At 31.5% G+C, this 14,673-nt stretch overlaps 1 protein-coding gene across 1 annotated transcript in view; it reads left to right on the forward strand.

Moving 5' to 3' along the window:
- LOC118200957 (kinesin-like protein KIF11) overlaps positions 1 to 14,673 on the forward strand; it is a 134,347-nt gene that overhangs the window by 23,662 nt on the left and 96,012 nt on the right. The window contains exons 4-5 of the mRNA XM_085814769.1: positions 6,942 to 7,017; positions 12,786 to 12,968. Of these exons, the coding sequence (XP_085670895.1) occupies positions 6,942 to 7,017; positions 12,786 to 12,968 (259 nt within the window). The remainder of the gene's footprint in view (positions 1 to 6,941; positions 7,018 to 12,785; positions 12,969 to 14,673) is intronic.

The raw sequence follows: 14,673 nt of genomic DNA on the forward strand, positions 1-14,673 counted from the left end.
ATACAACCATAATTATAGGTACTGGCATCAGTGTGTACTTCAGTATCACTGTCCTGATTATAGATGCTAATTATGGGTTTTTAACACAAACATTTCAAAAGATTAGATTTTCATTCATTGTCACCAAAGTGAAAGTCATTACCTTTCTTAAGGAGATCAGGTAATAGTTGAGCAATCATGGAAAAATTTAGAGTAAATTTACGAAAATATCCGACGAGACCAAGGAAGCTTTATAAATCTTAGTAACTTTTTAGGTTCAGGATGATTTGATAACAGCAGCTGCTTCAAGGGAAGATGGGAACAGTTAACCATTTTCAATGGCATAACCTAGGAATTCAGTTCTGCGATATAAAGATTTAGATTGGCGACTATTGCATCAAATGGTATTATATTACTGTCTACAACATAAATATTAGTCATAAATAATTCTGTATCTATTAAAATGTCACTTGTAAAATAACCGATTGGTTTACTTTGTCATTACTGAAGCCAGTCAACATATTATGAAACACACTTAAAGAAGAATTTCCTATTTGTTTATAAATTTCATTAGAGATAAGCGTACCTTCACTTCCCACTTCAGTTATAGCTGTAAGAGATATATCATTAATTTTGATTACTTTATGTAGTAAGTTTGGTGTGTTAAATTTGATTAATGTGACAGTATTAGTTTTTGAGATGTTAGAATTCCCCCTCCCATAAGATAAACTTGTGGGTCTGAAATATTTGTGGGAGCAAAATTTATATAAATAACAAAATCCAATTATAACATTTGGATATCTGGTAGTTATTGGAATTTGCTGAGAAATTTTTCCTGTCACATAAAGCTAAAAATGTTGATTCTTGACACTCAATCTCACATTTTAAAAAAGAAATAAGATCAGAAATTCTAACAACATATTTTGAACGTATGTTTCGCTTAAAATCCTAAGCAAAGTTTACTGGCAATTAAATTTAGAACAATTGAAATCAAATGTGGACCATAGAATTTTGAATCCTCTTGCATTTCATCTAAATTTTGTATAGCAATAACGGGCTCATCAAGTAACTTATTCAAAGTTGTAATATTTGAAAAAGTTTTAACCTTTTGCAAGTTTAAAATTTTACTCATAAGAGAATTAATGATATCTTTATGACCAAAATAATTTTTGGTACTTTTCTGTTATCAGGACCAGATTCAGAAATCTGTGCATCTATATATGTAAGAATAAATGTATGTATATATATCACTCACTTCTGAATCTGGTCCCAATAACATAACAGTACCGAATTTTTAAGTAACTTTACACAGTCTTAATTTTTATCAGTTGATTGAAAACCAGGTACATTTAACACTCCTCCAGTTAAGTATGTTTTTACATAGGCAACTTTTTCAATTTTCCAAAGTGAATCATTTCGCTTGATAGTGCTTTCAAATGAATTTCAAAATTCATTCCGATATTTAGGGTCTCTTGAGTACAGTTCAGTTTTTCAATTAAAACCTCTAGATATTCCTCTAAGATATCACATGCAACATTTTCGTCTGTTAAAGCAACATTAATTCCTGAAATTAGTTAAATAGTAGTATTACTTCTTTCAACACTACATTTGTGTTTTAATTTTCCAAAATTTTCTTCAGAAGCCATGTTTTATATTTTAAAGAATTATACCTTCAAAGCGAAAGTTATAAATATAAAATGCTCACCTGCAGTCCTCTTGAAAATACAGTAGAAATCCACAAAGCTTGGAACCAGAGATTGCGGATTTCATGATAAAAAAGATAAATCATAATATTCAGGCTAAAAGTGCAAAATAAATAAAGCATATTAGATACATTTAATTAAATTATATATATATATATTATTACAATAATTTATTATATGCATTAAATTGTTATATATATGTATTATATTATTCATTTACATTAGTGAGTTCCAAGCCCTCATTAAAAGATATTTTCTCACTTCTATCAAATTCACTATTTATGTCGGAATCGTTTTCTTGCTGTGGTGAGTTTAAAACAGAGCCAATGATTTCATCATCCTCAGGCATCTGCTATGTAGTGTTGGCTCATTTGAACACATCATCCATTCAACAATATCTTCTTGCAAAGCCTTCTCATTTATTTTTTCTTTCGAATATAAAAGCAATTCTCTTGTTGCAAATATAAAAGCAAGTCTCAGTGTATCTTGCTACACTGAACCTAAAATCAGAAAATTCACTGTTATCACTCTCAGTTTCAATAAACAGAGAAGATGGCCATACATTACGCCGGGCATTTACTAATGTTGTTTAGTAAACATAATTCTATGATTCAGCTAACAAATAAATGCAGTCTTTGATTGTGGGGTTTTTTTTTTTTTTTTTTTTTTTTAAATCACAAAGTGAAATATAGAATGGTCACTTGAAAAAAAAAATTTTTTTTTTCAAAAACTGATTTATAGCAGCATGTAATACTGTGTATTATGCCCTGGTCCATTAGTTGGATCAATTATGTAACATTTGGGGGCAAAAAAAGGGCTATAACATTATCACGTGTTAAAATGCTTGCATCTGGATGTGTAGAGCAGTTGTGTAACAATAGTAACATCTTGCAATTTGATGTTAATCCCACGCTGTTACAATGCCTTCTAGCCTCTTTAATGAAATGCTGCATGAACCATTCAGTCATAAGTTGTTTTGTGAACCAGGAATTTTTATTATTCCTGTAAATCACAGGTAAGGATTTTGCTCCTTTCAGAGCTCTGGGGTTGGTGCTTTTACCCACTACCACTGATTTACATTTGTAAGTTCCAAATGATAACTCTTTCTTTAGCTTCTTTCACCCCTGATGATGAACTTTTCTTCGCTTATCACAAATGTCCTTCTTGGCAAACATCACCAATAAAGTCTGGTCTCATCCATATTAGAAATCTGTTCTGGGCTGAGGTTTTCTTCTGCTACTAACACAGAAAATTCATCAATAAACTCCTCTGCAGCATCTTTATCTGTTGAAAGTTTTTTCCCACATGCTTTTAGATAACTTATACCGTGTCTCTGTTTAAATCTGTTCAGCCAACTGCTGCTGAAATCAGGCATCAATGCAATGTCTTTATGTTTTTCAACATTGCAAGCAGTAAAATCATGAGTGCGTTTCTTACCTGTCGTTGTATTAACCCTTATTTGCTCAGTGTTCCACTACATGGAACACCCATCTTGAATCCCTTCTGAAACTGCTAAATTCAGCCGTAAATGGATAAAAACTTCTCTTTTTAAATAGTAGATGGACATATCACAAGGAGCACCCAAATTTCCATTTATGATGAGTTATTAAAATTCACTTATTTTCTAGCAATTTTCTAAATTTTTTTGGTAATACAAAAAAAAAAAAAAAAAAAAAAAAAAAAAAAAAAAAAAAATCTCTATAATTTTGATGGTTGTACTCTATATTTTTTGTACATTTTTCATACAAAAAGCATGTGCTGAATCATTAAGTAAAACGAGGTGTTCCATTAGCGGGAACACTGCGCCTTTAGCAATCTCATGTTATTGCGCATCAGAACATCTGTTGTATATGTTTTCTATTTCCGTTGCTTTGGGGGAATGAATTCAAACAAAGCAGTCTTGAGAGATGAGGTGTGGTTTGTGCTATGAAAGCCCTAATATAGGTATCTTGAAATTTTTGTGAGTAGTTTTCAGGTGGGAATTTTATCAGTAGCTCAAGTCAACTTTACTTACGGAGCTGCGCAAATTTTTTGCTGTCGCTTTTTAGTTTCATTTCCGTTTATTTTCAATAATTGTGTAGATATTTTTTGTGTATGTATATCTTTTAGCTTATTTTTCTTTATTGTTAATATTAATTGTAGTTAAATTTTTATTATTAATTTTCCATAAATGGGTGCAGAGAGGTCTAACTCTTTTCGAAGCTCTAAAAGTGCTTCATGAATTATCCTCTTCTGAATCAGAGCATGAAGACAGAAACGATACTGAGATATATGCTCCTGAACTATTTGTGTAATCCGATGATATGTCATGTGAAACTCATTTATTAGATGAGAAGGTTGATGATCCATCTCACCCAGGCCCCTCTACGCAACCTCAAGTTTTTAATTGGAATTCTAAACACATTGTTGCATGGAACAGAAGCCACACAAAACAAGTTTTGTGTTCAAAACCTGCAAAGTTGGTTTGTGCTTCTATCAAAAAGGTGTGACATGCTTTGAGCAATTTCACGAAGCTAAGAAATCGAAAAATTCGTAAATATTTTTGTACATAGGACTTGTGTATATACATATATTTATCTCATTTATCCGTATATGTTCAAAAATGTTGTGTATATCCAGAAAACCATGTATACAGCCATAATGCAGTGTTTTTTTTTTTCATTACTATACTAAAGCTTCTACTTATTTCCGTGCTTCGCTGCAATGCTCGCTAAGTGGCACTTTTAAGAGCTCTATCGCCGCAGTGTTCCACCTCATGGAACACCCACAGAATTAAAACAGTAAGTGCAATTTTTACAAAATTTTACCTGTATACTCGTTTAGGCGTAGCTGTACTGATACAACTTTTTTTTTATTGAAATTCGGACTTTAAAGTATATTGCACCAAAAGGGATTAAAAAGCACTGAAATTTAAAATATTCTTCATTTATCCACAAAACAGCAGCACTAAATAATCTCATGAAAAAACAAAACTCAGAAAATACAACACTATGAACTTGAAAGAAGAGTTGAGTGAATCGTCTGCTTTTTTGCCTTGATGCAGATTAGAGGGGGAAAAAACTTTTAACATGATGTTAATAATTTGGTATTTCCATTATGACGTCATTATTCAGTAAGTATTTTTCCTTCGGTATTTCATTCTTCATGTTGTGGTTTCTGAAACCTATAAATTGAGTGTTTATATTTTGAGAGGCAACGCAGATTTCAGGTGGGCGGATTTTCGGTATTTGACTGTACTTGAAAGTTGTTATTTCTTAACTGTTGAGAACAAGAATGCTACACTAAGCACAATCCATGAATTCGAAAGGAACTATGGGGCAGGGATTTTATCCCACTTCTGACATTAAAATTTAAGTAAGGAAAACATCAGTACTAAATATTACTACAATCACCACTAAACCTCATCGAGTTATTACTAAACTATGATTTATTTGCATAAATTAAAATGAAAAGTAAAAAGAATAATCATCACATTAATTTCACTAGTCTGCATTAGCCATCGTTAACATCTCATCTGCTTCTAGATGGCATTTTAGCATTATCTGAGTTACAATCACAGTTGTATGGCTATTTCCTTCGTTCGTGTATCATTTCACAATCATCGTTCTGAACTAATTCTTCAATTTCTCTTTCTTCCTAATCTGAAATTCCTTTACCGCTTTACTTTTGTAATTCATGCAATTTCCTTGGCTTTATTTTCCGTCCATGGAAATTTTCTAAAATTGTAAAAACTTCTAGTCAAAGCTGATGCCAGCAAGCATTCATTTATTCCCATGCAAGTTTAATCATTTCTATACAGTATTTTATGTTAAATTGTCTCCATTAGTATGGATTAGTTTAATGTACTTTATTTGCAGAGATGTAAACCTGCTTGACATAATACGCTTTGAATGTTTTTATGATTCCTTGATCCATTGGCCGGATTAAAAAAATTTTATTAGGTGGAAACAATAAAACCTTTACATTTGAATGCAATGTTCTGAGTACATTGTCCTGGAGCATTATCGAGAGTTAGAAAATAAATGGATTTTCAACCAGTCATTAAAGAAGCTGTGCAATGCAGCCGACTCTCTGCAGCGTACCTTTTATAATTGAAATTCTATATTGGAGAAATCAAATGGAAACAATTAAGATAATACTTATATGCAAACTAATGTTCAACAAGGGTTTGCTGTATATATATATATAAATTGTTTAAATATTTACAAAGCTTACCACTGTACAAAAGCAGTTCATAATCATCTGTGGTGTGATTTTTTTTTAACGCTTATGCTTGCCATTCAAATTGCATCAAAAAAATAAATTACTATTTGCACATTTGAACTGTTATTCGGTTGTTTCAAAACGGTTGACAACAAGCATGATGTTTGTGTTGAACGAAACCTTCGTCTTCCACTCATTTAGTGCAGGGTTTCTTAAACTTTTTTCAGTCACGACCCCTTTTTATCACTGAGATTTTTTCGTGACCTCCAGGAACCCATAACATTTACAAAAATTTTGTGTTACCCCATAAGTATTGTGCAATTCCGACACATGTACGAGTGAAACTGCCAGTTTTTTCACTTATACTGTAATATACTATTGCAGTTTTAGGTCATAAACTTCAATTTCTAATTTTAAGACATAGAACAGTGTGAAAATTTTAAATAAGTAATGGACGAAATGACAGTGTCACGTGCAAAGCAAGTAAAATGAACTGTTTCTATTATAAAAAGAATGTGTTGAAACATTTTCCTTTTCTTCTCTGTCTGTATGTGTCTTATCTTTCTCTATTTTCAGATATATTGTGTAAAAATATTTGGTAACTGTAAAATTAGTATGAGTTAAATAAATATGAAAATTGCCAAAATTTTTGGTGACCCCCTTACTGCAGGTCGTGTTCCGCAGTTTAAGAAACCCTGATTTAGTGTATCAGTAACAGACAGGTCAGGACAAAGAAAAAATGTGCCTGAAGATGAAATGAGCTATTGAGGTAAATTCTGATATTTTTTATTACATTTTTTCCCAGGTTTAAATTAGCTGGAGTTCAAAAATTTGTATTAGGTTTGATTAGGTAGTTTTTGCTTTAGAACTTGTATGGCAGACTTTTAGAGGTATGAAATGATTACTTATCTCATGAAGACACCTAGTTGCAGAATTTTCGTTAATTTTAATCTTCAAATATTGTGTACTGTAATATTTTTTCAAGTTTTAAGATCTAATATTTGATAGGAGCTATATGCTTATAGTGCATTACTTATTTATTTTTAATTTGCATAGGTATGGTCAAACAGGAACAGGAAAAACCTATACAATGGAAGGTGAAAGAAACAGTACAACATGTTCTTGGGAAGATGTAAGTTCCAATATTATAAATGTTGTAAACAAAAGTTTCTGTTCCAGGTTACACAATTATTTTCTATCAAATTGTTTTAAGAAGCATAAAAAGTGTAAAATGAATGAATAAATAAATAATAAAAATAAAATTCTGCATTGGAATTATTTATTACATTTTTTGAAACATTCATTTTACTGAAGCACTTTTTTTTTTCATTTCTATTCTTGAAACTAAGTTTAAATATTATTATATTATATGCTTTGTTTATATTGGTAAATATGTTATGCTTTAATTGATTAACTTTGGAAGTTTGTTAATATAGATGCATAATTATGCAAATGAATTATAAATATTAATTATCCAAATGTTTTTATCATTTAAATTAATTGTATTTGTTTTTACCTTAACTTAAACCTATTAGCATCAGTTTAGAATTTTGTATCAAAAGTTCAGTACTTCATAAATGGTTGCTAAATTGCAACTGTTAGTAATAAAGACTTACGATATTTCTCTCTTTGCTGTGCGACTGATTTACATTTTAACTAAAAAATTTTGCATGAAAGTTACTAATCTGAATAGAAATGTTGAAGTCCTTGTAATAATTACCAACAATCCTTTCCTTTTTTGATTATTTTAAAACACTGATTGTTGAAGGAATTGTTATTTTCCTATCTTAATCAATTACTGGGTTTCCAATCCCAGTGAATGCGCAAGCTGCATAGCCAAACTCCTGTATTTTATTGAATTTGATGTTAAGAAGTTTTAAATGATAAGACATTTTACTCAATTTTATTTACTTGCAACTTTTAAAGTTTGTATAAACTATTTATGCTTCATATTCTTACATCTAATATACCAATTACAGACATCTCTACAGGAGAGAATAAAGAGAAACATTAAGGACAGTTGGTTTGGTTTATTTAACTATGGCAAAGCACACTAGGGCTATCTGCCTAAGGGAAGGGATGCCTTCGTGGAGGACTTTCTAAGGAAAACTGGCTTGTATCTTATCTTGTATACACCCTTAACAACGGAATAAAGAACTCTTTTTCCCAAAATGAATTTTAAAATGGATTCAGAACTTTTTTTTTTTTTTTTTTTTTTTTTTGCATCTGTATGTACGTATCTCGCATAACTCAAAAACGAGTAGCCTCAGAATGTTAAACTTTTATATATATAGGTCTGCTATAACATGCAGATATACAACTCTTGTTTTGCTTGCAATCGGCTGCACCAAAAGTATGTAAATATATGTATAATAAATATTCTATTCGTATAAAGCTAATATAAAATTAAAATTTAATTAAGAAATTTAAATTGTAAAAATAAAAATAAAATTCAATATTGTTGCGAACTTATTTGTAGTATCATTTAAATTCTAAGAACATATGTAAATTAAGTGCACATATCAAAAACCATGAAAAAATATATTATTGCAAAAAATTAAATTGCATAAGTGAGTAATTGTTGAGCAGGTAGGAGACAGACTTATGAAGGGGAATTTGCCTCCAAACCTAACTCTTGAATTACTCAATTTGTGTTTTGTCATCCATATAGGCAAGGGTAAAAGTAAAATTCAAAACCAAATGTTGTGAATTACTAAAAAAGAATTTAAACTTGTGGAATTTTGAGAAATAGCAAGAAAATGACTAGAATTAAGATTAATTAAATGTCAATTAAGAGTAGAAAACTTCTACTCTAGTACAGCTAAAACAATTATACAATTAAAATTATAGTTTCTGTGCAAAAACAAGTATTCGTCCAGCAGGCAAGAAGACAGATTATTTGGTGCAGAAAACTGAAAGTTTACTCTTGGTCCTACTCAGTAAAAAGTTGCAAAAACTGACTTAATTCACTATTCTGCAAAGTTTCAAATGTAACCAAATATGGCTGCTGTGGTAAAAAAAAGTCTTAGTCACACTTAAACAATTTTTAAATTGTTGATAATTCTACAAATATTGCATGCAAGTTAACTAAAGGCATTAAAAACCTTAACCGGAAGATAAGAATAACATAATTCAATCATTTTTACGGCAAAAAATGCACATTTTACCAACATATAAAAATAAAAACACTGAGCCCACGAAGCCACGTAACGGAGTGGGTACATATATACATACTTTTGGTGTGGCTTATTTCAACCAAAAAGGGAGGTGCACAACTACATGTTATAGCAGTCCTATATACAACATTTCAACATTCTGAGGTATGCAGTATACATACAAATGTCACGAAGAGGTCTCTTCTGAATCCATTTTAATGCTTTTTGAAACCCATTTTGGGAACAAGAGTGCTTTATTCTGTCCTTGCGTACAGATGTCACCCAAAAACATCATTGAGTTGCATTCAATAGAGGTCAAAATGGATATTTTCATTGAAATATGACACCCAAAAATTTTCGTAATTGCAATACTTCCTGTACTTCATATGAGGAAGTAAGGAGTGAGCTAAAAATGGGTATGTTCTACTTTAACCCTCTGAGCGGTCTGGGTTTTTGTATCTTTCATGAAGACCTGTATTTAAGGACCCTTTATTAACTAAATATGTACATTTACCTATTTTAATCTCTATTTTCATAAACTTACATTCATCAAGATGTCATTTATATTATTAATGCAAGTAAGAAAGCAAAGTAATATAAGCTAGTATATAACAAGTGACAAAAAACCTCATTACCGGATAAAGCCGGTCATGGCGCCAGTGTTGCCAGAAAATTTTCAACTAAAGTAGCAAAAGAAGACTAAAAAAATCACAATTGACATCAGAGATCACAAGATTTTTTAGACATAATAGTTCCGCGTGCTCACATGACCTCTGACGTCATCACAAATTTACTGTTTATTGGTTCTATAAGTTGCAGGCTGTATTCAATTCAAAGTCTTTTTAATAACGTAGCCTTGCTTTAAAGAAAATTTTAAAACTATATTGCTTATTGTCAATTGTTTAAATATCCATTTCTTATTTCAGCATTCTGTTTACTTAAGAAAGCCTTGTTTGTTCACTGTTAAATTTATTTGTGTTGTTATTTAGAAAAATGCCTTTGCTTTGATTTTTAAGTTATTTCCATTGCTTAGTTCTTTAAAGTATTATAATCAGGAGAACGCAATCTACAAATTCTTTTGTTCAATTCGTTATCACCATAGAACTGGAAGCCAGGAATTGACTTAAAAACAAAACACATGGGTGACGAGGGGGGGAGATCAGAGGTCCCGAAGCAGTTTTTTTGTTTCTTTCCCATTTTCCCCTCTCAGGCATCAGGCTGTGCAAGCTTGTAAAGGAAAGCCCACATGTAAACAAGAATGCCAGATGCCAACTTCTGATTAAGCCTAAATAAACTACCTTTTTTAAATATAAATTACATTTAATTGATACATTGTTTTAACATAAAAGCATTTTTCAATATATTAAAAATACTTTGAAGTCACAAAATCGCAACTATTAAAATTTTAGTAGCACAAGTTTGTCAAAAGTCGCAAATTTGTGAAAAATCGCACAATCTGGCAACACTGCATGGCGTTCAGAGGGTTAAAATGGTTTTAAACAAAATTAATATTCTTTTGAGGGGGGGGGGAAAGATATATTTAAAACAATGATATTAAAAGATATTGTGAGACAATGTTTAATGTTTTATATATAAATGTAATTCTTTAGCAGTGTATGTGTATAGTCTTTAAATTATCTGTTGTTTTATAAATATGGCAGTATTTTTTAATACAGTGCAAATAAAAAAGTACAGCAAATGTAACAAGTAAGTATTCCAACTCCAAATTCCCCCCCTCCCTATTATTTTTTATATTACTATTATAATTGTTTATTTTTTTATTTAATGCTACGTTTATTGGGATCTAATGAAAAGTATATTTCAAAATAATCCTATTTAAAATTCCAAGCCAAATTTACTTGGCTAAAAATTGCATTATGTGATCTTCAAGATACTCTTGGGTTTTGAATTAGCAAGTTGATAGTTTACATGCCATCAGTTAAATTTAGCTCTAAAAGTCTCTCATACTTGAACTAGTTTTTATATGCTGATCTTTAATTTAATGTAAAAAAAAGCAAGTAAGCAGTACAGTAAAGGAGCTTTTCATATGAACAAAAAAATCTTTAAAATTAATTATTAAAGTTCACCATAAGCACAAGAATGTTAGTTTTTTTTTTTTTTTTTTTTTTTTGCCTTGAAGCTTATAGTGTATTGTAAAGCATAAAATTTTAATATTTATATTATGAACTTTTTCTGTTATAAAATTATTATGGTAGTAATATAAGGTAATATAATATTAAAATAAGCATGACTATATCATTTAATCAAAAATTAATATATTAAAGGGGGGAGAAGTTTTTGGAGAGATATATCATATAAATTGACCAGATGTTTTATATTCATGAGTTTTAAATTACGAGGTTTGGAACTTTAATAGTGGCAACACAGCTGAAAAAACGCTATGCAACAAAACCAAAGAATATCGCGTATACCACATGTGAACTACATACCTACCTAACCTCTCAGCAAAAAGACTCGTCCTGCCTACGTCACGCGAAGAACGAATCCTTGTATTAGCTCGCGCTCTAAAGTAAGTGTTGTCAGGATGTTTTCAAAACAAGAACAACGGTGTTGGATAAAAATTGAATGTGCCAGAGGTTGTACAGCACGACAGTGTCATCAAGGGCTTCAAGAGGCTTGCGGGGAATCTGCATTGCCTTGCAGAACCATAGCAAGATGGGTGAAAGCATTCAATGAAGGACGCCAAAACGTGGCAGACATGCTGCGGCCAGGTCATCCGAGTGTCAGCGATGCAGACGTGCAAGCTGTTGCTGCACTAATGGACAGTGATCGCCACCAAACGATTCGTCAGCTGGCTGGACAAACAGGATTAGCGCATACGACTGTGCTGCACATTCTGAAGGAACGCCTGTCCATGAGAAAATTTGCTTCACAATGGGTTCCACATCAATTGACGGAAATGCAGAAATGGCTACGATACAATGCTGCCCGAACCCACCTGGAGCGCTATGAGTGCGAAGGAGATGCTTTTTTACGCCATATCATTACGCTGGATGAGACTTGGGCCTGATCGTACCAGCCAGAACTGAAACGCCAATCAAACAAATGACAAATTCATTTTTGGAGCACAATCTCCGACCAGCTTTGAGAAAAAAACGGTGACACTTTCTGCAGAATGCTCCTCTCATTTTGCATGACAATGCTCGGCCGCATGCAGCACAAGCTGTGTTTGATTTGTTCAAGCGATGGGGCTGGGAAGTGCTTTACCATCCACCATACTCCCCCGATCTAAGCCCTTGTGACTATGACTTAATTCTTAAGAGGAAGGAACCACTTCGTGGCACTCGCTTCCAAACTGTTCCTGAGATTCTTGCGGCAGTAGACCGGTCCATTCAAACTATCAACAAAACAGGTGCTGCTACAGGTATTCTGCGACTTCCACATTTTTGGAAACGGGTTGTACACAATGCTGGCGACTATATTGAAGGACTGTAAAACATGGTGACATGAATCACTTTTGTATTCCTTGTAAATAAATAGTTGCCACTATTAAAGTTCCAACCCTCGTATTTAAGATAATATCAAAGTTCTAAAATAACATGTAACAGACAAATTAATTTACCATAAAATTGCACACAGTGTTGATGTATATCAGTGCTGTTATTTGTATGTGAAATAGAATTTAGATCTTTAATTCTATCTTAAAATATAAAACATTAATAACTGAAAAATATCTTTTATGATTATCAGTGATTTTAAAAAATGCATTTTTTATTCTTGAAAGGACCCAGGAGCAGGAATTATTCCACGTTCTTTGCATCAGTTGTTTGAAGAATTAAATAAAGAAGAAAATGTAGAATTTTCTGTTCGTGTGTCATTCCTTGAGCTATATAATGAAGAGTTATTTGATTTGCTCAGTTCAACCGAATTGTCCAGATTGCGCTTATTTGAGGATTCTAACCGTAAGGTAAGATTTCAGAAAATGCATTATTTTTATCAATTTTATTTATATATTATGGTATTTTCAGATGTACTAGTAAAACTGCTAGGATTTTTCAAATACTATTAAAACTAAAAAAATAATAAAAATATTTTTGTTTTTTAAAGTTATGATAGTAGTTGCATCAAACATGCAATGACTTACAAATTAAATTAATTTTTGTCTAAAGTTATGATAGTAGTTGCATCAAACATGCAATGACTTACAAATTAAATTAATTTTTGCCATGTCATTATTCAGAGATGCACTTATATCTTGACAATTTCATTCATTTTTTTTAATGCCAAGTTGGTAAATGAAACCAGTCTTGCTTTTTATCTCCTGTAATGTTGCCTTTGAAGATCTTGCTTTATATTTCGTGCAATCTAATGCCTTATCTGTAACTTGTCTCTAACTTTGTCTTACTTCTTTTTGATCTTTCTCCTTGAAATAATTTTTAGTGTGTTGTTTCTTTATGTCTTCAGTCCATGCTATTGGCATTCTTGTATCTTCCATGGTTGGCATTGCTTGAAGTCCTATCAAAAGTGGGCCTTCTGTGTTTTACTTTTTCTGCTGTTGCATTGGTCTTTGATTTTGAATATAATTTAGCACAGAAAATGCTATGGGGGGGGCTTGAAAGTTAACTAAAATAGTATGGGAAAAATCAATATATGTATCTTGACATCATTGGGTATTAGTGCATACACATATGGGCAAGTACTTAATTCATTCAGAGTAATTTAATCTCTTAGCATTCCTATTTTACAACTTAACTGTTTCAAAATCACATATTGCTTTTTTTTATACTTGTTTTTATATAGACATGCGTTTACTTATATTTACTTACTTTTATTTAGACATGTGTTTTTATATAGACTTGCGTTAACTTGCTTTTATATAGACATGTTGTGTCTATATAAACGCAATGATTTATAGATGTCTTTCTTTTGAAGTTATGTTTCTACAAATTTTTATTTAGAAACACAAAGATATAAATGCAAATGGTTGCAGTATTCAATCAATATGACTTCTAATAATTTTGTGCATCTCCAAATCAGATGATGGTGGTTCAGTGGGTTTACTAATTTTAACACTTTTACGTTTTAATAATATTTTAATTACTATATACAGAGCGTATTCTTAGGCCGCCGCCTTCAACATGAACAAACTTTATTCTCTTACTAAGCGAGCAACAGCACCCTCTAGCCTTTTTCTTCAAATTACACAACACTCCCCACCTGAACTCGGTGGAGAGTTCATCTTTCAATAATATATTCTAGAATATTCAATTAATATTTCGACAATAAATCCTGGAGAAATGGTTAAATATAACAAACATGCATACATAATTATAAGCACATAAAATTTTACAAAACATTAAACGATACCTATCAGCAAGGTCAGGAGAATCAAACCTAAAAGTACAAATACAAACATTAGTTAAGTTCCATATTATATAACAATTGTATAGGCCTTTTTAAGGTACCAGTAGGTGTTTTAATTATGCAAGATCTTATTTTACCATCTCTGCCTGGCATTAATTCCAAAATTTGCCCTATTGTCCAGAGATTTCTGGGATGTTATTTGATTAGCAGGGCAGAGATAGTAATCGTCTACCAATCAGAAATTGAGAGGGCGTTAGTGGAGAAGGTTCATTGGGATCGGTAAACACGTAGGTAATTGGTCTACAATT

This window comes from Stegodyphus dumicola, chromosome 4 (genome assembly GCF_044657685.1).
Source record: "Stegodyphus dumicola isolate Sdum_Otavi_A_Nest chromosome 4, ASM4465768v1".
Classification (NCBI taxonomy): Eukaryota; Metazoa; Arthropoda; class Arachnida; order Araneae; family Eresidae; genus Stegodyphus; species Stegodyphus dumicola.